Below are 17940 nucleotides of genomic sequence, written 5' to 3'. Positions count from 1 at the left end.
CTTGGTGTTATCTGCAAAGACAGAAATTGTACTTTTAATTTTTTTTTTTTTTTTTTTAGCACAAATTGGGCTTTCATTTGGTGGTAAATGGTAATGGATATCTCCTGTTTTTTTTAAATATCAAGGGAAATTGGCCCAAAATATAAAAAAAAATGTTTTTTTTTATTTAGCTGTATATTTCTTGCTATTACCATTAATGACCACCAAAGAACAACACAAAGTAAGTTCTCCTGCTCCTGATGATCATAGTTTATACCAATTCCGGGTCATTAGTAGGAGATCCAGTGTGTGTGTGTGTTGGGAGCGAGCTGTGCAGCGCAGTCCCAGCACAAGCGCAATAACACATGCGGTGTCCAAGTTTAAAGCCCACATCCTGTTACCATGTCATGAAGGGGTTCAGGGCTTGTGTAACAATTGGAAAGAACTTGTTTATAATAAGGTTTTACATGTTTTTATTCCCTGGTCTTCATCAGGTGTGGGGTGATTACTTCTATGGAATCCGGAGAGTCAGTCTTCTTCTCCTGTAAAGGAATGGTTGGCCGTTATGTGACGGTGACAATCCCGGGGAGGACCGAACATCTCATCCTGTGTGAAGTTCAGGTCTTTGGATTGCCTGAAACATCTAATGGTAAGTTTTATTACTTGTCAATTAAACGGGTACGCCTTTCTCAGTATTAAAACACTAATGTGGTGGAAAATAGAAATTAGCATGCAATATAAAAAATTACAAATACACTCCCCGGACACTTTATTAGTTCCCCCTTGATAGTAGTGGGTTGGACCCCCTTTATTAGGTCCACCTTGCTAGTAGTGAGTTGGACCCCCTTTATTAGGTCCCCCTTGCTAGTAGTGGGTTGGATCCCCTTTATTAGGTCCACCTTGCTAGTAGTGGGATAGACCCACTTTATTAGGTCCACCTTGCTAGTAGTGGGTCGGATCTCCTTTATTAGAGTAACCTTGCTAGTAGCGGGTTGGACCCCCTTTTTTAGGTCCACCTTACTAGTAGTGGGTTGGACCCTTTTATTAGGGCCACCTTGCTAGTAGTGGGTTGGACCCCTTTATTAAGGCCACCTTGCTAGTAGTGGGTTGGACCCCCTTATAAGTTACACTTTTCTAGTAGTGGGTTGGACCCCCTTTATTAGGTACACCTTACTAGTAGTGGGTTGGACCCCCTTTATTAGGATAACCTTGCTAGTAGCAGGTTGGACCCCCTTTATTAGGTCCACCTTACTAGTAGTGGGTTGGACCCTCTTTATTAGGTACACCTTGCTAGTAGTGGGTTGGACCCCCTTTCTTAGGACCCCCTTGCTAGTAGCGGGTTGGACCCCCTTTCTTAGGTCCCCCTTGCTAGTAGCGGGTTGGATCCCCTTTCTTAGGACCCCCTTACTAGTAGCGGGTTGGACCCCCTTTCTTAGGTTCCCCTTGCTAGTAGTGGGTTGGACCCCCTGTATTAGGTCCAACTCCATAGTAGTGGGTGGAACCAGTCTGACCGTTCTCCTCTGACCTCTGACCTCAACAAGACATTTTCCTCCACACAACTGCCGCTCACTGGATATTTTCTCTTTTCCCCACCATTCTCTGTAAACCCGAGAGATGGTTGTGTGTGAAAATCCCAGAAATACTCAGACCAGCCTGTTTGGCACCAACAACCGTGCCACGTTCAAAGTCACTTCAATCCCCCTTTCTTCCCCATTCTAATGCTCGGTTTGAACTTCAGCAAGTCGTCTTCATCACGTCTAGATGCCTCAATGCATTGAGTTGCTGCCATTTGATTGGCTGATTAGCAATTTGTGTTACCAAGCAATTGAACGGGTGTACCTAATAAAGTTTCTGGTGAATGTATATTACACTGCAACTCATATCTCCAGTTCTGTTATCAGCCCGATATTTTAACATATTAATCACTGATTGCTAAAGATATTTTGTGCAAACAAATTTGTGGTTTAAAGCGACCCTATTGGTTGACCAAACAAAACTGGTCTATAGGCAACCTGTAAAAAGAAGATACACCCCCCCCCCCCAATATCAAGCACTAATCTGCACACTTGCCTCCTAAGCATAAATTTTCCCCAAATACCCCCCCTATCAGAATTAAGAATCTACCAACTGATAAAATTCCTCCCCAACACAAATCTTTGCCCCCCCCCCATCCTCTCTCCCAGCTCAAATCCTCTCTCTCCCCAAACCCCCCCTCATGGCAGAAATCCCCCCCAAAGAAAAATCACCCCTTCCAGCTCAAATCCTCCCCCCCACAATCCTTCTTCCTAACATGAATAAACCCAAAAATGTCCCCTCCTAGCACAAATCCCCCCACCCAAATCACCTCTTCTAGCACCCCCCAAATCCCCCTTCCTAGCACAAATTTCCTTCTCCCATCACAAAGCACCCCAAAACACCCTTTCCAGCACATCCCCCTTTAAATTGTCCCTCCTAGAACAAATGTTATCCCTTGATGCCCCCCACATTCCCCCTCCCAGCACACATTCCCTCCCCCAAGCCCCCCCAGCACAAATCCTTTCCCCCACCATCTCCTCACCCTATGTATTGGTGCCCCCCCCCCCCTCAACCTAATATGATACCCAGTCAGCCACCCCTCCTGCCCACCCCATGCCCTGGCCCTGAGTGGCTGAGACCCTGAACTTTCCTCCTTCGCAGAGCTATGGCCATTGCTGATACTCAACACCTCCACTCAGCATGTGGCTTTTACTAAACACAAATTAAAGTGTTCTACTTTTAATGCAGTGAAGAACAGAACTGCATAAAACATATTTCTTGTCATTTTTGGTTTTCCAGGAACACCAATCAGTATGGATACAAACCTACCTGGAATTTCAAATGGAGGTAACTTTCCTTTTAATTAACATGATCTCTAGAACAGCCAGTTTCCAAGGAAATATATTATTTAAAGCTGTTGTTCCAGTTGTGGATGAAGGTTGGCTTGTGTTGGACCTCTGAATGACTCTGATGGCAAGATCTCTGTAGATGAGCGATCAGCTCTGCGTCCAAGGCACGGCCAGTGTGGAGTTCTCACTTCCTCTCTTGTAATTTTCATTAATTAGGTATTTTCAGAAATAAGATATGAGAACCTTGAGTGGGGAGAGTAAGTCTATTGTAAAGAGGGGAGGAGGACTGCTGGTTTCAGGTTCCTGCTGGCTTCTTTTTTATAATTCCTTTATTTACCAAAGAAAGTTACATGTAACAATCAAAATAAACAGTTGTTACAGAATATCATACCAAGAACAGATAAGTAATGAAGGGCCAAGTCAGAAAACAACAGGCCCAGCATTGCACGGAGTATGCGGTCATCTTAACAAATACGTTTGTGTGGATAGTGCTCAGTGCACCACGCTGGGGTGTCTATCATACATTTATATAGAGGATCATGGCTTATGTACTTTAATGCATGAAATAGTGAGATGAACTGAAATAAAGTATATAACACACAATAGAATGGAGTAACTTAGCTTAAGATTTTCAGGTAGTGTAGCTGGAGGTAGTACTTCCCTTGGACCTAAGAAGCCCAGGGATGGGGCAATGTGAAAGCAGAATATAAATCAGGATATACTTCATATCTGAGGGGTGTATCCCATCACTGGGTCTCCAAAGGAAACTAAAGAAAAAAAGGGGGGGGGGGGTAGGACCAGGGGAACAAATGTTGGGAGTAGATGACCCCAGAGTAATAGGAGCTGGGGGTACAGGGATAGAGGAAGAGAAAATGAGGGTGTAGAGGGCCTCTCACCCAGGGAGTAGAGTCAGATCTGGGAAGGCTAGCTTATTTGTGCCATCTCCTGTAAATATGCGTCAGTGTATACAAAGTGGTTCCAGGGTCGCCAGGTCTCTTGGAAGGTCTCCTCCCCATTATGCAACATAGCTGTGAGATCCTCTGTGTTTTTCAATTCGTTTACCTTAGAGAACCACAGAGACTTTGATGGGGGGGTTTCCGATCTCCAACAAAGGGGGATGCATGCTCTGACCGCGTTTAGCAGCTGGATTGTGAGAGAGGCCTAATATTTCTTGATCGGTCTGTCTGAAAGATGAAGCAGACAGGCCGCGTTTTCCCTTCCAGGTCAACATTGGTCAGGTGCTTGACTGTACTGATCACTTCACGCCAAAAGGGGGCAAGTTTGGGAAAGTCCCAGAAAATATGCAGCATCGTCCCTTCATCACCTCCGCAGTGCCAGCAAACACTTCTGCTGGCTTATTAATACATTCCAAATTCTAAGAGGAACCAAGGCTCTACTCACTTGCTATGGTCATCTTGATCTCTTGCTTAGTGTTATCACCATTGCCTATTAATTTCAAACCAAGCCTTATCTCCACTGTTGGCCACATTAAACCTAAATTATAACCATTTTAATTACAATAAAGGTAACCAGTGCTAATAGATATCTGCTTTATACCATATGGACCACATGCAAAGGGCATTTTAAAGGGCAGAAGCTCGTACTCAGTGCCACCCTTCAGCAGAACAGGTCACTTTTCTTTATCCTAGAAGACAGTATACCTTGGAAACCCACCATTAGGTCTCTCCAGGAACTTTTAACTTTCTTTTTATACACTTTCAGCACCTAATGTGGCGTTAAAAGGAGTCTCATCCCAGTCCGGCCTGTATAACAATTTTGGGGATTCCAGGAACTCCATTGATGGGTCTCTTTCGAGCAACTATTTCAAGATGCAGTGCAGCCAAACCATATGGGGTAATTGTCCTTGGTGGACAGTAGATCTGAAGGAAGTCCATGCGGTCTTCTCTGTGGCTGTAACCAACAGGGAGGATTGTTGTTGGGAGCGGATCAATAAGGCCGAGATCAGGATAGGAGACTCCAGAGAATGGGGGAACAATCCCAGGTTGGTATGAGATAAATATAATCAAAACTATTTCAAAATTACCACTACCAGAAAGTTTGAGGGATTAATCAAGTCAGCAATATTGATTATTCAATTAAGCGATATACAACAGTACCTAAAGCCTCCAGGCTTGATAAGATAAAAAACAAAAAACAAAATTAATAGATATGATTATACTGAATTAATTCATTATTTCCTGGTGATTCTATTTCTCTATGTAGAGAATTTTAAGCACAATAAAATTGTATGAAAATATGGACTACGGAACAACAATAATAAATAAAAATGTATATAACAATGAAGTCACTAACAATCACATATATCAGTCTGATTTATCATATGGTGAAGACACAGTTATAATATTATCCTGTAATTACAACAGTAATTAGTATGGCTAAAGATTTAGGCCTAGGAACTAGGATGAATTGGATCATTAATCCTTCAATCCAAAGGATGAAATTCCTTGTAATAGGAATAAAAGTGACCCAAACATTTTTTTTTTTTAAAAGGACAGTGTAAAAAAAAAAAAAAGAAGTAAAATAAATAAGAAAAAAAAAAAAAAGTAAAGCGCCTCGTCCCGCCGAGTTCACGAGCAAAAGCAAACGCATACGTGAGTCGCGCCCGCATATGAAAACGGCGTTCAAACCACACATGTGAGGTGTCGCCGCAATCGGTAGAGCGAGAGCAATAATTTTAGCCCTAGACCTCCTCTCTAATGCCCCGTACACACGGTCGGATTTTCCGATGGAAAATGTCCGATCGGAGCGTGTTGTTGGAAATTCCGACCGTGCTCCATCGGACATTTTCCATCGGATTTTCCGACACACAAAGTTGTGGAGCAGGAGATAAAATTTTCCGACAACAAAATCCGTTGTCGGAAATTCCGATCGTGTGTACACAAATACGACGGACAAAGTGCCACGCATGCTCAAAATAAATAAAGAGATGAAAGCTATTGGCCACTGCCCCATTTATAGTCCCGACGTACGTGTTTTACGTCACCGCGTTTAGAACGATCGGATTTTCCGACAACTTTGTGTGACCGTGTGTATGCAAGACAAGTTTGAGCCAACATCCGTCGGAAAAAATCCTAGGATTTTGTTGTCGGAATGTCCGAACAAAGTCTGACCGTGTGTACACCCTATTACTCTAAATAAGTAACCTGTAGAAATTTTTAAACGTCGCCTGTGGGGATTTTTAAGGGTAAAAGTTTGTCACCATTCCACGAGCGGGCGCAGTTTTGAAGCGTGGCATGTTGGGTATCAATTTACTCAGCGTAACGTTATCTTTCACAATATAAAAAAAATTGGGCTAACTTCATTGATGACTTATATTTTAAGTCAAAAAAGTGTATTTTTTCCCCCCAAAAAATGCGCTTGTAAGACCTAAAGTAAGACATAAAGTAACGCAACAACTGCCATTTTATTCTCTAGGGTGTTAGAAAAAATATATATATATAACGTTTAGAGGTTCTAAGTAATTTTTCTAGCAAAAAAAAAAAGATTTTAACTTGTAAACACAGAGTCTGAAAAATAGGCCCGGTCCTTAGGTGGTTCATTTAAAAATACAGATAATACAGATACCCGATAACTAAAAGCATTGAGAATTTTATTCTTTAAATTTCATATTTGAACAGGTGTGCAGTCATCTATTCGTTGGGCCCTGGGGAGACCGCCATGTTCAACTGTAAAGGAATGAAGGGGAAGTATGTGACAGTAATCATACCGGACCGGGAAGAGATACTTTCGCTCTGTGAAGTCCAAGTGTTTGGCCTACCGGCGCCCACTAGAGGTAAGATGTCTACATTTTCTTACAGCATGAACGTACTGCCTTGTATTAGTATTCTTCTCTAGAGCTAATACACCTTCCTGTTAATGACCCAGACGCGATGTGTAAAACGTTATATCCAGATCCTGGTATCACTTTTCCCAGCCATTATGGTGGGGAAAGAATCTAAGGGAGTGAGATCTGCACTGGAGAACAGGTGAGCCATCACCTGGATGTCCCCTCCCGCCACCTGTAAAAACAATCAGGTGGCTGATTAGCTGCTGTGATTGTTTTTAATGTGCAGGGAATCGCAGACAGAAAAAGAAAATATCTGAATGATGTTTGCAGCTGCACCCATCCTCCAGATATCCCCACTCAGGGCCGGATTAAGAACATCATGGGCCTGGTGCTGAGGATTTTGGTGGGGCTTTTTATAAAAATAAAAAAAAAATAAGTAAACAAACAATTTTTTGTTATAACAAATTAAATTAAATAGAGAGAGGGAGGAGGAGAGAGAGAAAGAGGGGATGAGTGAGGGGTGAGGGATAAGAGGTAAGGGAGGGAGGATGAGAGAAAGAGAGAGGGGGATGAGAGAGAGAGAGAGAGAGAGAGAGAGGGGATATGAGAGGGGATGAGAGAGGGAGATATGAGAGAGAGAGGGGGTGATAGAGAGGGGGTGATAGAGAGAGGGGGGTGAGAGAGAGGGGGGGTGAGAGAGAGAGAGGGGGGTGAGAGAGAGGGGGGGTGAGAGAGAGAGAGGGGGGTGAGAGAGAGGGGGGGTGAGAGAGAGACAGAGGGGGATGAGAGAGAGATAGAGAGGGGGATGAGAGAGAGAGAGGGGGGATGAGAGAGAGAGAGGGGGATGAGAGAGAGAGGGGGGGTGAGAGAGAGAGGTATGAGAGGGGATGAGAGAGAGAGGGGGGTGAGAGAGAGAGGGGGGTGAGAGAGAGAGGGGGATGAGAGAGAGGGGGGTGAGAGAGAGAGGGGGATGAGAGAGAGGGGGGTGAAAGAGAGAGGGGGATATGAGAGAGAGAGGGGGATATGAGAGAGAGAGGGGGATATGAGAGAGAGGGGGATATGAGAGAGAGGGGGGTGAGAGAGAGGGGGATATGAGAGAGAGGGGGGTGAGAGAGAGGGGGATATGAGAGGGGATGAGAGAGGGGGTGAGAGATAGAGAGGGATATGAGAGAGAGGGGGGTGGGAGAGAGAGGAGGATATGAGAGAGAGGGGGATGAGAGAGAGAGAGAGAGAGAGAGAGAGAGAGAGAGGGGTGTGAGAGATAGAGAGGGATATGAGAGAGAGGGGGATATGAGAGAGAGGGGGGTGGGAGAGAGAGGAGGATATGAGAGAGAGGGGGATGAGAGAGAGAGAGAGAGAGAGAGAGAGAGAAGGGGGTGAGAGAGAGGGGGATGCGCATAAGCATGCATGGGAGTGACAGCAACGCAGCCCAGCTAAGGCAAGTGACCGAAGGCACAGAACCCAAAAGGAAGATCGGGTGAAGATGGAAGCACCCAGGACCGGCCAGATTGATCACAACGCAGCGCTGGAGGGCTCAGTCTGACAGGTAAGTGTACCCTAATATGCTAATATGCTGTGCATACTCATACATTATGGAAAACCTACCTCGGGGCCCCTAAAAAGTAGTAATGTTAGTGAAGTTTACCACCACTTTAATATCACAGGATCCCAGGAGCCTCTCATGGGGCCCCCTACTGACCCGGTGGCCCTTGGGCAGTACCCAAGTGCATAGTTACCAACATTTCAAAAATATTTTCAGGGACACTTTTTTTTTTTTACCAGTGGTTTATTTAGAGTAGCTGACATCCCCTGTGTTCCTCTATACATCACAATAGTAATCACACAATTAAATGAGTACTAATAATGGGCAGAACAAATATGAGGACTGAGAAGAATTCCTTTAGTTGAACTAACAAATGTGTGCCCATTCTAGAGCTGGTAACATTGAGGATATTCAATATCATTTTAAAGAACTGATATGACAGTGGGCAGTATGTACAGGAGAGGAGTGTGGAGGGTATGACAGTGGGCAGTATGTACAGGAGAGGAGTGTGGAGGGTATGACAGTGGGCAGTATGTACAGGAGAGGAGTGTGGAGGGTATAACAGTGGACAGTATGTACAGGAGATGAGCGTGGAGGGTATAACAGTGGGCAGTATGTACAGGAGAGGAGTGTGGAGGGTATAACAGTGGACAGTATGTACAGGAGAGGAGTGTGGAGGGTATTGCAGTGGGCAGTATGTACAGGAGAGGAGTGTGGAGTGTATGATAGTGAGCAGTATGTACAGGAGAGGAGTGTGGAGGGTATGACAGTGGGCAGCATGTACAGGAGAGGAGTGTGGAGGGTATTGCAGTGGGCAGTATGTACAGGAGAGGAGTGTGGAGTGTATGATAGTGAGCAGTATGTACAGGAGAGGAGTGCGGAGGGTATTGCAGTGGGCAGTATGTACAGGAGAGGAGTGTGGATGGTATGACAGTGGGCAGTATGTACAGGAGAGGATGTGGAGGGTATGACAGTGATTATATTACAGAAGCTGAAGGACTGTCATAGAAATTCATCTTTACTTGGTCTATGCCATTTGCAGGTAGGCAATACAAGAAATAATGCAACCGTAATTTATTCGCAAACTTTTTTTTGTTTCTTTTTTGTAATTATTATTATTTTATTCATGTTTTTTATTGTTTTAATCCTCTAGGTTGAAGATCCAAGTGGTTATGAGAATTTAAAAAAATAAAAATTATGAAAACGATAATACAAGGTTCATTGTTGTTATCTAAATAGTTTTTAAAAATTGTTGTCTCATTGTAATATATACATACTCTCTCTCCCTCTCTCCCTCTCATAATTTTATTGTAATTTATAAAAAAAATGTTTTAATAAATGTTGTTACATTTATTAAAAATACAAATAAAAAAAATCAATACTCTCATTTTTGTTTGTGTGCCTTTTTAAATGTTGTTTTTAAGGGTTATAGGTCACATTATATCTAAGGTTTGTACCTATCTCTCTCACACACACACGTTAGACTGAGAAAATATACATATATTATTTCTTTATTACAGGAGAAATAAAAATAAAATACATATTTACTCTCTCTCTCCTCGGGATAGTGTGTGTGTTTGTGTGTTTGTGTGTGTGTATGAGAGATGCTCTCTCCACTTTATGTAAAAAAAAAAAAAAGTTTTACATTTCCTAAGTTACTAATAAAATAGCATGGCTAAAGATATATATATTTTTAAATATATACTGTAAATAACCTCTTATTTTACCATTTGCACTTTGTCTTTGTCAGAAATTTTTTTTAAAATTTACATCACAAAAAAAAGCTTGGAGAATATTTAATGATTTAATAGTTTTAACCGCTTCAGTCCCAGAAGATTTTACTCCCTTCCTGACCAGAGCACGTTTTGCGATTCGGCACTGCGTCACTTTAACTGACAATTGCGCGGTCGTGCGACGTTGCACCCAAACAAAATTGACGTCCTTTTATTCACACAAACAGAGCTTTCTTTTGGTGGTATTTGATTACCTCTGCGGTTTTTACTTTTGTGCTATAAACAAAAAAAGAGCGACAATTTTGGGAAAAAAAACGCAATATTTTTTACTTTTTGATATAATAAATATCCCCAAAAATATATATTAAAAAAATTTTTTCCTGAGTTTAGGTCGATACGTATTCTTCTACATATTTTTGGTTAAAAAAAAAAAATCGCAATAAGCATATATTGATTGGTTTGTGCAAAAGTTATAGCGTCTACAAAATAGGGGATAGTTTTATGGCATTTTTATTATTAATTTTTTTTTTTCTAGTAATGGCGATGATCTGTGATTTTTATCAGGACTGCAACATTGTGGCGGACACTTTTGACACATTTTTGGGACCATTGGCATTTATACAGCGATCAGTGCTATAAAAATGCATTGATTACTGTAAAAATGTCACTGGCAGGGAAGGGGTTAACACTAGGGGGCGATAAAGGGGTTAATGTGTTCCCTGTGTGTGTTCTAACTGAAGGGGAAGAGGATTGTGTAGGGGAAGAGATAAATCGTTGTTCATACTCTGTATGAACAGACCATCTGTCTCTTCTCCCCTCAGAGAACCAGAAACGGTGTTTACACACACAGATCCCGGTTCTCCGTGTGTCAGAAGCGATCGCGGGAGCCCGGCGGTGATCGTGACCGCCGTGCACTCGCATTGGCTTCAGGGGGCAAGCAGCGGGTGCTGCGCGCGCCCCTAGTGGCCACAGGGCGAAGCGACGTTACATAACGTTGTTTCGCCGAGGCGTGCCATTCTGCCGCAGTAAAACTGCGGCGGGTGGTCGGCAAGTGGTTAAACATGAAATTGATTATCAGTAATAATATTTAATCAATACCCGTTGTTGTTGCTGTCAGGATCGACAGTAGGTGGACCCTCAAGATGCAGGAAGACGGTATGGACTCGTACGTTTTGTTCCTTCACACTATAAGTTTGGAAATTTTCCAACTGTGTAATGCAGGCCACGCCCTCTGGTATGGTGCCGGCCACCTCGATTTTCTGGCAGCACAGGGATTCAACAGGAATGAATTTTCTGCACTTGCACCATTCCCGTATTCCCAAGACGTTCTGTTTCACCCTCCTCTTGAGTTTCTGTTGATTTGCAGCCTGGAACTATTTCGTAATGGATTACATGGAAATGCCGAATCGTTTTCTGGCTCTGGATATTATGACCATAGTTCTTCAAGCAACATTTGTCTCTGTAGCATAAACCAAAAAAAAACATTCTTTACATATTTACCATTATAGGTTAATAAAGAAAATTCATTTTGTTACGATTTTTCATTTAATATTGATTTTTGTTTGCCAAAAATGTATTTATTTATTTATTTTTTTGATTTAGCACAGTTACACATAGATTTCTTGTTATTTTTTTATAATTTAAATAAAAAATAAGTTTGATAGTAATTCACCGTGGTTCATTTTTTATTTCATTTTATAATTACACACAATATACTTCATGGTACATCAAGCTATTTCTAATAATGCTTACTCTCTCCTCCCACGTAGAGTTGCTAAAACTGCTGACGGAGGGGGTTTCAACTTCAGTCTGAGGCAGTAATTGCATCATCCTTTAAAAAAAAAAAAAAAGAATTTACATTAACCACATGCCGACCAGCGCACGGGGATATACATCGGCACTATGGCACGGCTGGGCAAATGGGCGTACAGGTTCGTCCCCTTTAAGACGCGGCATTGTGGGGGGGGTGCGCACGCACCCGCCGCATGTTCTGTACCCGTGCGTCCCACAAACTTGATGTCCGCTAGGTGCTCGCGATCGTGTCACGGAGCAGCAGAACGGGGAGGTGCCCATGTAAACAAGGCATTTCCCTGTTCTGCCTAGCAACATGACAGAGATCTACTGCTCCCTGCCCATCCCCAGGGCAGGACTTAGGGTGGTGGGGGCCCCTGGGCTTGAGTCACTTTCTGGCCCTACCCTTCTATACATAGGCACAGCTCTATAAAACAGAAATGGTGCGCCGGACTCAGTGCAGTATTAAAGAACTTCTGTTTAATTGGACAAGAAAAAACAGCCTAATGGCTACTCACAAAAGTAGATAATATATAAGCGTATAAGTGGGGGATACTGTACTGGTATAACATGCTCCGGCGTATAACACTCACCCCAAGTTTAGGAGGGAATTTTAAGGAAAAAACTTACATTTAAATGCCCATCAATGCAGCCTTGTCAGTGTCATTGCAGCCTTTCAGTTTAAAAAATGGCACCGCTGAAATACAGAGCTGGATGTCCTGTGTATCTCGGCGGCTGGCTTTCGGCCGCTCTCGGCGGCTTTCAAAATGGGCGGGGCCGGTGGGGCCCCCTATTGGCCGGAGCCCATGGGCTTGAGCCCAGTCAAGCCCAATGGTAATGTCCGGCCCTGCCCATCCCCCCCTACAGTTAGAATCACTCCCTAGGACACACTTAACCCCTTGATCGCCCCCTAGTATTTAACCCCTTCCCTGCCAGTGTCATTTATACAGTAATCAATGCATTTTTATAGCTCTGATGGCTGTATAAATGAGAATGGTCCCAAAATAGTGTCAAAAGTGTCCGATGTGTCCGCCATAATGTCGCAGTCATGATAAAAATCCCAGATCACTGACATTACTAATAAAAAAAAATTTATAATAAAAATGCCATAAATCTATCCCCTATTTTATAGACGCTATAACTTTTGCACAAACTAATCAATATACGCTTATTTCGATTTTTTTTTTACCAAAAAATATGTAGAAGAATACGTTTAGGCCTAAACTGAGGAAAAATTTTTTTATATATATTTTTTGAGGGATATTTATTATAGCAAAAAGTAAAAAATATTGCTTTTTTTTTTCAAAATTGTCACTCATTTTTTTTTTTTGTTCATAGTGCAAAAAATAAAAACCGCAGAGGTGATCAAATACCACCAAAAGAAAGCTCTGTTTGTGGGGGAAAAAAAGGACGTCAATTTGGTTTGGGTTCAACGTCGCACGACTGCGCAATTGTCAGTTAAAGCGACACAGTGCCGAATTGCAAAAAAGTGCTCTGGTCAGGAGGGGGGGGGGGGGTAAATCCTTCCGGGGCTGAAGTGGTTAAAAAGATCATTCCTACCTTTCAAGAACATTGACAATTTTAAAAGTCATTATGGACACACACACACGTTTAGTGAATGCACTTGTCATGCCAACAGGGATGCCTTCATAAAATTTCGCCCCCTATCCCATGTCCTCCTCCTGCATTCTCATCCACCCCATCCCTTAGATGCCTGAGCCAATAAAATGACGGCTTTTTAAATCAAACAGCAGCGTAAGATTGACTGTCTTGCTTCCTCAACCACACTTCACAGTCAACGTTGTCCTCCGTTGGCACGAGAAATGGTCTATCCAAAAGGTTTGTCTCCACCTCCTCCTTTACCCGCAACATTGTCCATTGACAAAGCGCAGCATGCTTCAAGCAAACACAAGAGGGAACCAGCTGGGAAGTTGCAAGGCTCCAATTGGAGTTAATTGATCGCCTCTGTGGTTTTTATTTTTTGGGCTATAAACAAAAAAATAGCGACAATTTAAAAAAAAAAACAATATTTTGTACTTTTTGTTATAATTAATATCCCCATTTTTTTTAAAAAAGCTAATTTTTTCTCAGTTTAGGCCGATATGTATTCTTCTACATATTTTTAGTAAAAAAAATTGCAATAAGCGTATATTGATTGGTTTGCTACAAAATAAGGGATAGATTTATGGCATTTTTATTATTTTTTTATTTTTTTTTACTAGTAATGGTGGCGATCTGCGATTTTTATTGGGACTGCGACATTATGGTAGACACATCGGACACTTTTTTTGGGACCATTCACATTTATACAGCGATCAGTGCTATAAAAATGAACTGATTACTGTAAAAATGTCACTGGCAGGAAAGGAGTTAACACAAGGGGGCGATCAAGGGGTTAACTGTGTTCCCTGTGTGTGTTTCTTACTGTAGGGGGAGGGGACTGTCTAGAGGAAGTGACGGATTGTGGTTCCTTGCTAATAGGAACTCACGATCTGTCACTCCTCTCAGAACACAACAGGGATTTGTGTGTTTACACACACACACTTCCATGTTCTGCCTCTCTTGCTCGCAATCGCTCGTGGCCGGCGGTAATCGCGACCGTCAGCCACGATCATCGGCACCCCCTGCAGTGCAGCAGCCGTGTGTGTGCGCCTCCGGCGGCACGCGCGCGCCTGCTATCCCGCTCCCGTGAGCCGACGTATAGCTACGATGGTTCGCGGGATCGTGCCGACCTTCCGCAGTAAAATGATGGTGGATGGTTGGCAAGCGATTAAAAGACAATTATGGTCAGTAGACAGTCAGCTTTCCCTGTATCTCGGCAGCAGTGAACTTGCAGCAAAATTCTCTTTACCCGGCCTCAGCACCTTTAGGACACATATCTGCGTGACCTGGGAGTCTTCATCAGGCATGACGGCCTTTTGGTTTGATGGCAAGCGCTCTGCAAGTAAAACTTACCGGAAAGGTCATCAGGTTCCTCCAGGTGGAAGGGTGATCCAGGGCCAAGATCAGGACAAATTTGGATCCGGTTTTCATGCCAAACAAAGTTTTGTGGGTGAAATTTCAGATGTCCAACTGTGGAATTATGTTTTACTTCCCCAAGCCATCAAAGAGGTCTATGAAGGAAAGTCAAAGTCTTTGGGGAACATAAAAACTGGAAAACTATTAAGTACACTTTGTATGGAAATGTCATTGTAAAGTAGAAACAAATGTATCCATGAAAGTTCAGGGTTAATGTCCTGGCTGTGCGTCATAATACATGGAGCTTGAACTTCCCCGTTCCACGTTCATTACCGACATATCAGGATATGAACAATCGGAATCGTCTTTTGTATTAAGCATTTCATAGTTACATAGTTACATAGTAGGTGAGGTTGAAAAAAGACACAAGTCCATCAAGTCCAACCTATGTGTGTGATTATGTGTCAGTATTACATTGTATATCCCTGTATGTTGCGGTCATTCGGGTGATTATCTAATAGTTTCTTGAAGCTATCAATGCTCCCCGCTGAGACCACCGCCTGTGGAAGGGAATTCCACATCCTTGCCGCTCTTACAGTAAAGAACCCTCTACGTAGTTTAAGGTTAAACCTCTTTTCTTCTAACTGTAATGAGTGGCCACGAGTCTTATTAAACTCTCTTCTGCGAAAAAGTTTTATCCCTATTGTGGGGTCACCAGTACAGTATTTGTAAATTGAAATCATATCCCCTCTCAAGCGTCTCTTCTCCAGAGAGAATAAGTTCAGTGCTCGCAACCTTTCCTCATAACTAAGATCCTCCAGACCCTTTATTAGCTTTGTTGCCCTTCTTTGTACTCGCTCCATTTCCAGTACATCCCTACTGAGGACTGGTGCCCAGAACTGGACAGCATACTCCAGGTGCGGGCGGACCAGAGTCTTGTAGAGCGGGAAAATTATCGTTTTATCTCTGCAGTTGATCCCCCTTTTAATGCATGCCAATATTCTGTTTGCTTTATTAGCAGCAGCTTGGCATTGCATGCCATTGCTGAGCCTATCATCTACTAGGACCCCCAAGTCCTTTTCCATCCTAGATTCCCCCAGAGGTTCTCCCCCCAGTGTATAGATTGCATTCATATTTTTGCCACCCAAATGCATTATTTTACATTTTTCTACATTGAACCTCATTTGCCATGTAGTCGCCCACCCCATTAATTTGTTCAGGTCTTTTTGCAAGATTTCCACATCCTGCGGAGAAGTTATTGCCCTGCTTAGCTTAGTATCGTCTGCAAATACAGAGATGGAACTGTTTATCCCATCCTCCAGGTCGTTTATGAACAAATTAAATAGGATTGGTCCCAGCACAGAGCCCTGGGGGACCCCACTACCCACCCCTGACCATTCTGAGTACTCCCCATTTATCACCACCCTCTGAACACGCCCTTGTAGCCAGTTTTCAATCCATGTACTCACCCTATGGTCCATGCCAACGCACCTTATTTTGTACAGTAAACGTTTATGGGGAACTGTGTCAAATGCTTTTGCAAAATCCAGATACACCACGTCTACGGGCCTTCCTTTATCTAGATGGCAACTCACCTCCTCATAGAAGGTTAATAGATTGGTTTGGCAAGAACGATTCTTCATGAATCCATGCTGATTACTGCTAATGATATCATTCTTATTACTAAAATCTTGTATATAGTCCCTTATCATCCCCTCCAAGAGTTTACATACTATTGATGTTAGGCTAACTGGTCTGTAATTCCCAGGGATGTTTTTTGGGCCCTTTTTAAATATTGGTGCTACATTGGCTTTTCTCCAATCAGCTGGTACCATTCCAGTCAATAGACTGTCTGTAAAAATTAGGAACAACGGTCTGGCAATCACCTGACTGAGTTCCCTAAGTACCGTCGGATGCAAGCCATCTGGTCCCGGTGATTTATTAATGTTAAGTTTCTCAAGTCTAATTTTAATTCCATCCTCTGTTAACCATGTAGGTGCTTCCTGTGTTGTGTCATGAGGATAAACACCGCAGTTTTGGTTACTGAAGCAGTTTGTTCATTCACACAATTGGTAATGGAAGTAGTATTATGCTTTGTTTTGTAAACTGATTCTTTTTTTGGTCATTGTATCATACTGAATCATACTGATATTAATTACAGCCATAAGTCTGATTATAAATGTTTATAAAATAAAGTGATACATTTGAGACATTGTATTGGTCTTATTTTTAACCAGAAAATGAAGTGTTTGTAACATTCAACACGTTATTCACATCATGTTTCTCCACAGGATTACCTCTCATGGTATCCAATAGCCAAACTGCATGGAGAGGGAGAAAAGGATAAGTAAATACTTGCTTTTGAATGGGGGAGGGGGTAATAAGGTGAACCAGTTTCTTTGTTTTGCATGCACTGACATGGTAACAGAAAGAGTTGTTTGAAAAAAAAAGGGTTACCAATAGGGTTAGGGTTAAAGAGTAACTCCACTTATGTTGAGAAAAAAAAACCTCTCCCCTCTGGGTGATCCCTGTACATTGTAAGGATTGTAACAAACTTTGTTGCAGATTCCTTCCTTTTGTTATTCTGAAGAAATAGCTGCTTGTTTCTCTGTGTCCATGTTAGGAATAGGCCTGCGGTTCGTTCGACTCGAACATCGGGTGTTTGTTTGCTCGCAATTGAACCGAACATACGGGACATTCGCGGGAAATTTGAGCACCGTGGAACGCCCCTTAAGGCACTGCGAAATTGCAGTGCATTGACGTCTGATGATTGGCCAAAGCGTGCACCTGACCTGCAGGCTTTGGCCAATCACAGCGCGCTCTGCTGCGAGAGCCATAATTGCCCAAAGGCAGGGTGTCTTTGGCCATTCATGGCTCAGGGAGACTAGGTTCATGCCCAACACTATATAAGGCTGCTTACATAGAGGCCGTGTATAGTGTGTGGATGAAGATAGATTGAGCTAGATTAGGCAGGCAGGTTAGTTAGTGGCGTGCAGGCAGTGTATTTAATACACAGTTGTTTTTTATACGTTTCCTTACCCTGGCAGAATTTATGATTTCTTGGCCATTTTTCAGAGAATATAAATAACACAAAAACTTTTCTTTCACTCATGGTTAGTGTTTGGCTGAAGCCATTTATTATCAATCAACTGTGTTTACTCTTTTTATATCATAACGGCAACAGAAACTACCCAAATGACCCTGATCAAAAGTTTACATACCCCAGTTCTTAATATCGTGTATTGCCCCCTTTAACATCAATGACAGCTTGAAGTCTTTTGTGGT

At 42.6% G+C, this 17940-nt stretch overlaps 1 protein-coding gene across 1 annotated transcript in view; it reads left to right on the top strand.

Annotated features, from left to right (window-relative positions):
- Positions 1 to 9560, top strand: part of LOC141102651 (uncharacterized) — an 85902-nt gene extending 76342 nt beyond the window's left edge. The window contains exons 21-25 of the mRNA XM_073591558.1: positions 474 to 628; positions 2794 to 2841; positions 4566 to 4845; positions 6482 to 6636; positions 9327 to 9560. Of these exons, the coding sequence (XP_073447659.1) occupies positions 474 to 628; positions 2794 to 2841; positions 4566 to 4845; positions 6482 to 6636; positions 9327 to 9331 (643 nt within the window). The 3' untranslated portion in view covers positions 9332 to 9560. The remainder of the gene's footprint in view (positions 1 to 473; positions 629 to 2793; positions 2842 to 4565; positions 4846 to 6481; positions 6637 to 9326) is intronic.
- Positions 9561 to 17940: the final 8380 nt, after the last annotated feature.

The sequence above is a fragment of the Aquarana catesbeiana genome, linkage group LG07 (assembly GCF_042186555.1).
Source record: "Aquarana catesbeiana isolate 2022-GZ linkage group LG07, ASM4218655v1, whole genome shotgun sequence".
NCBI classification, from domain to species: domain Eukaryota; kingdom Metazoa; phylum Chordata; class Amphibia; order Anura; family Ranidae; genus Aquarana; species Aquarana catesbeiana.
This window is presented reverse-complemented; position numbering and strand designations above follow the sequence as displayed.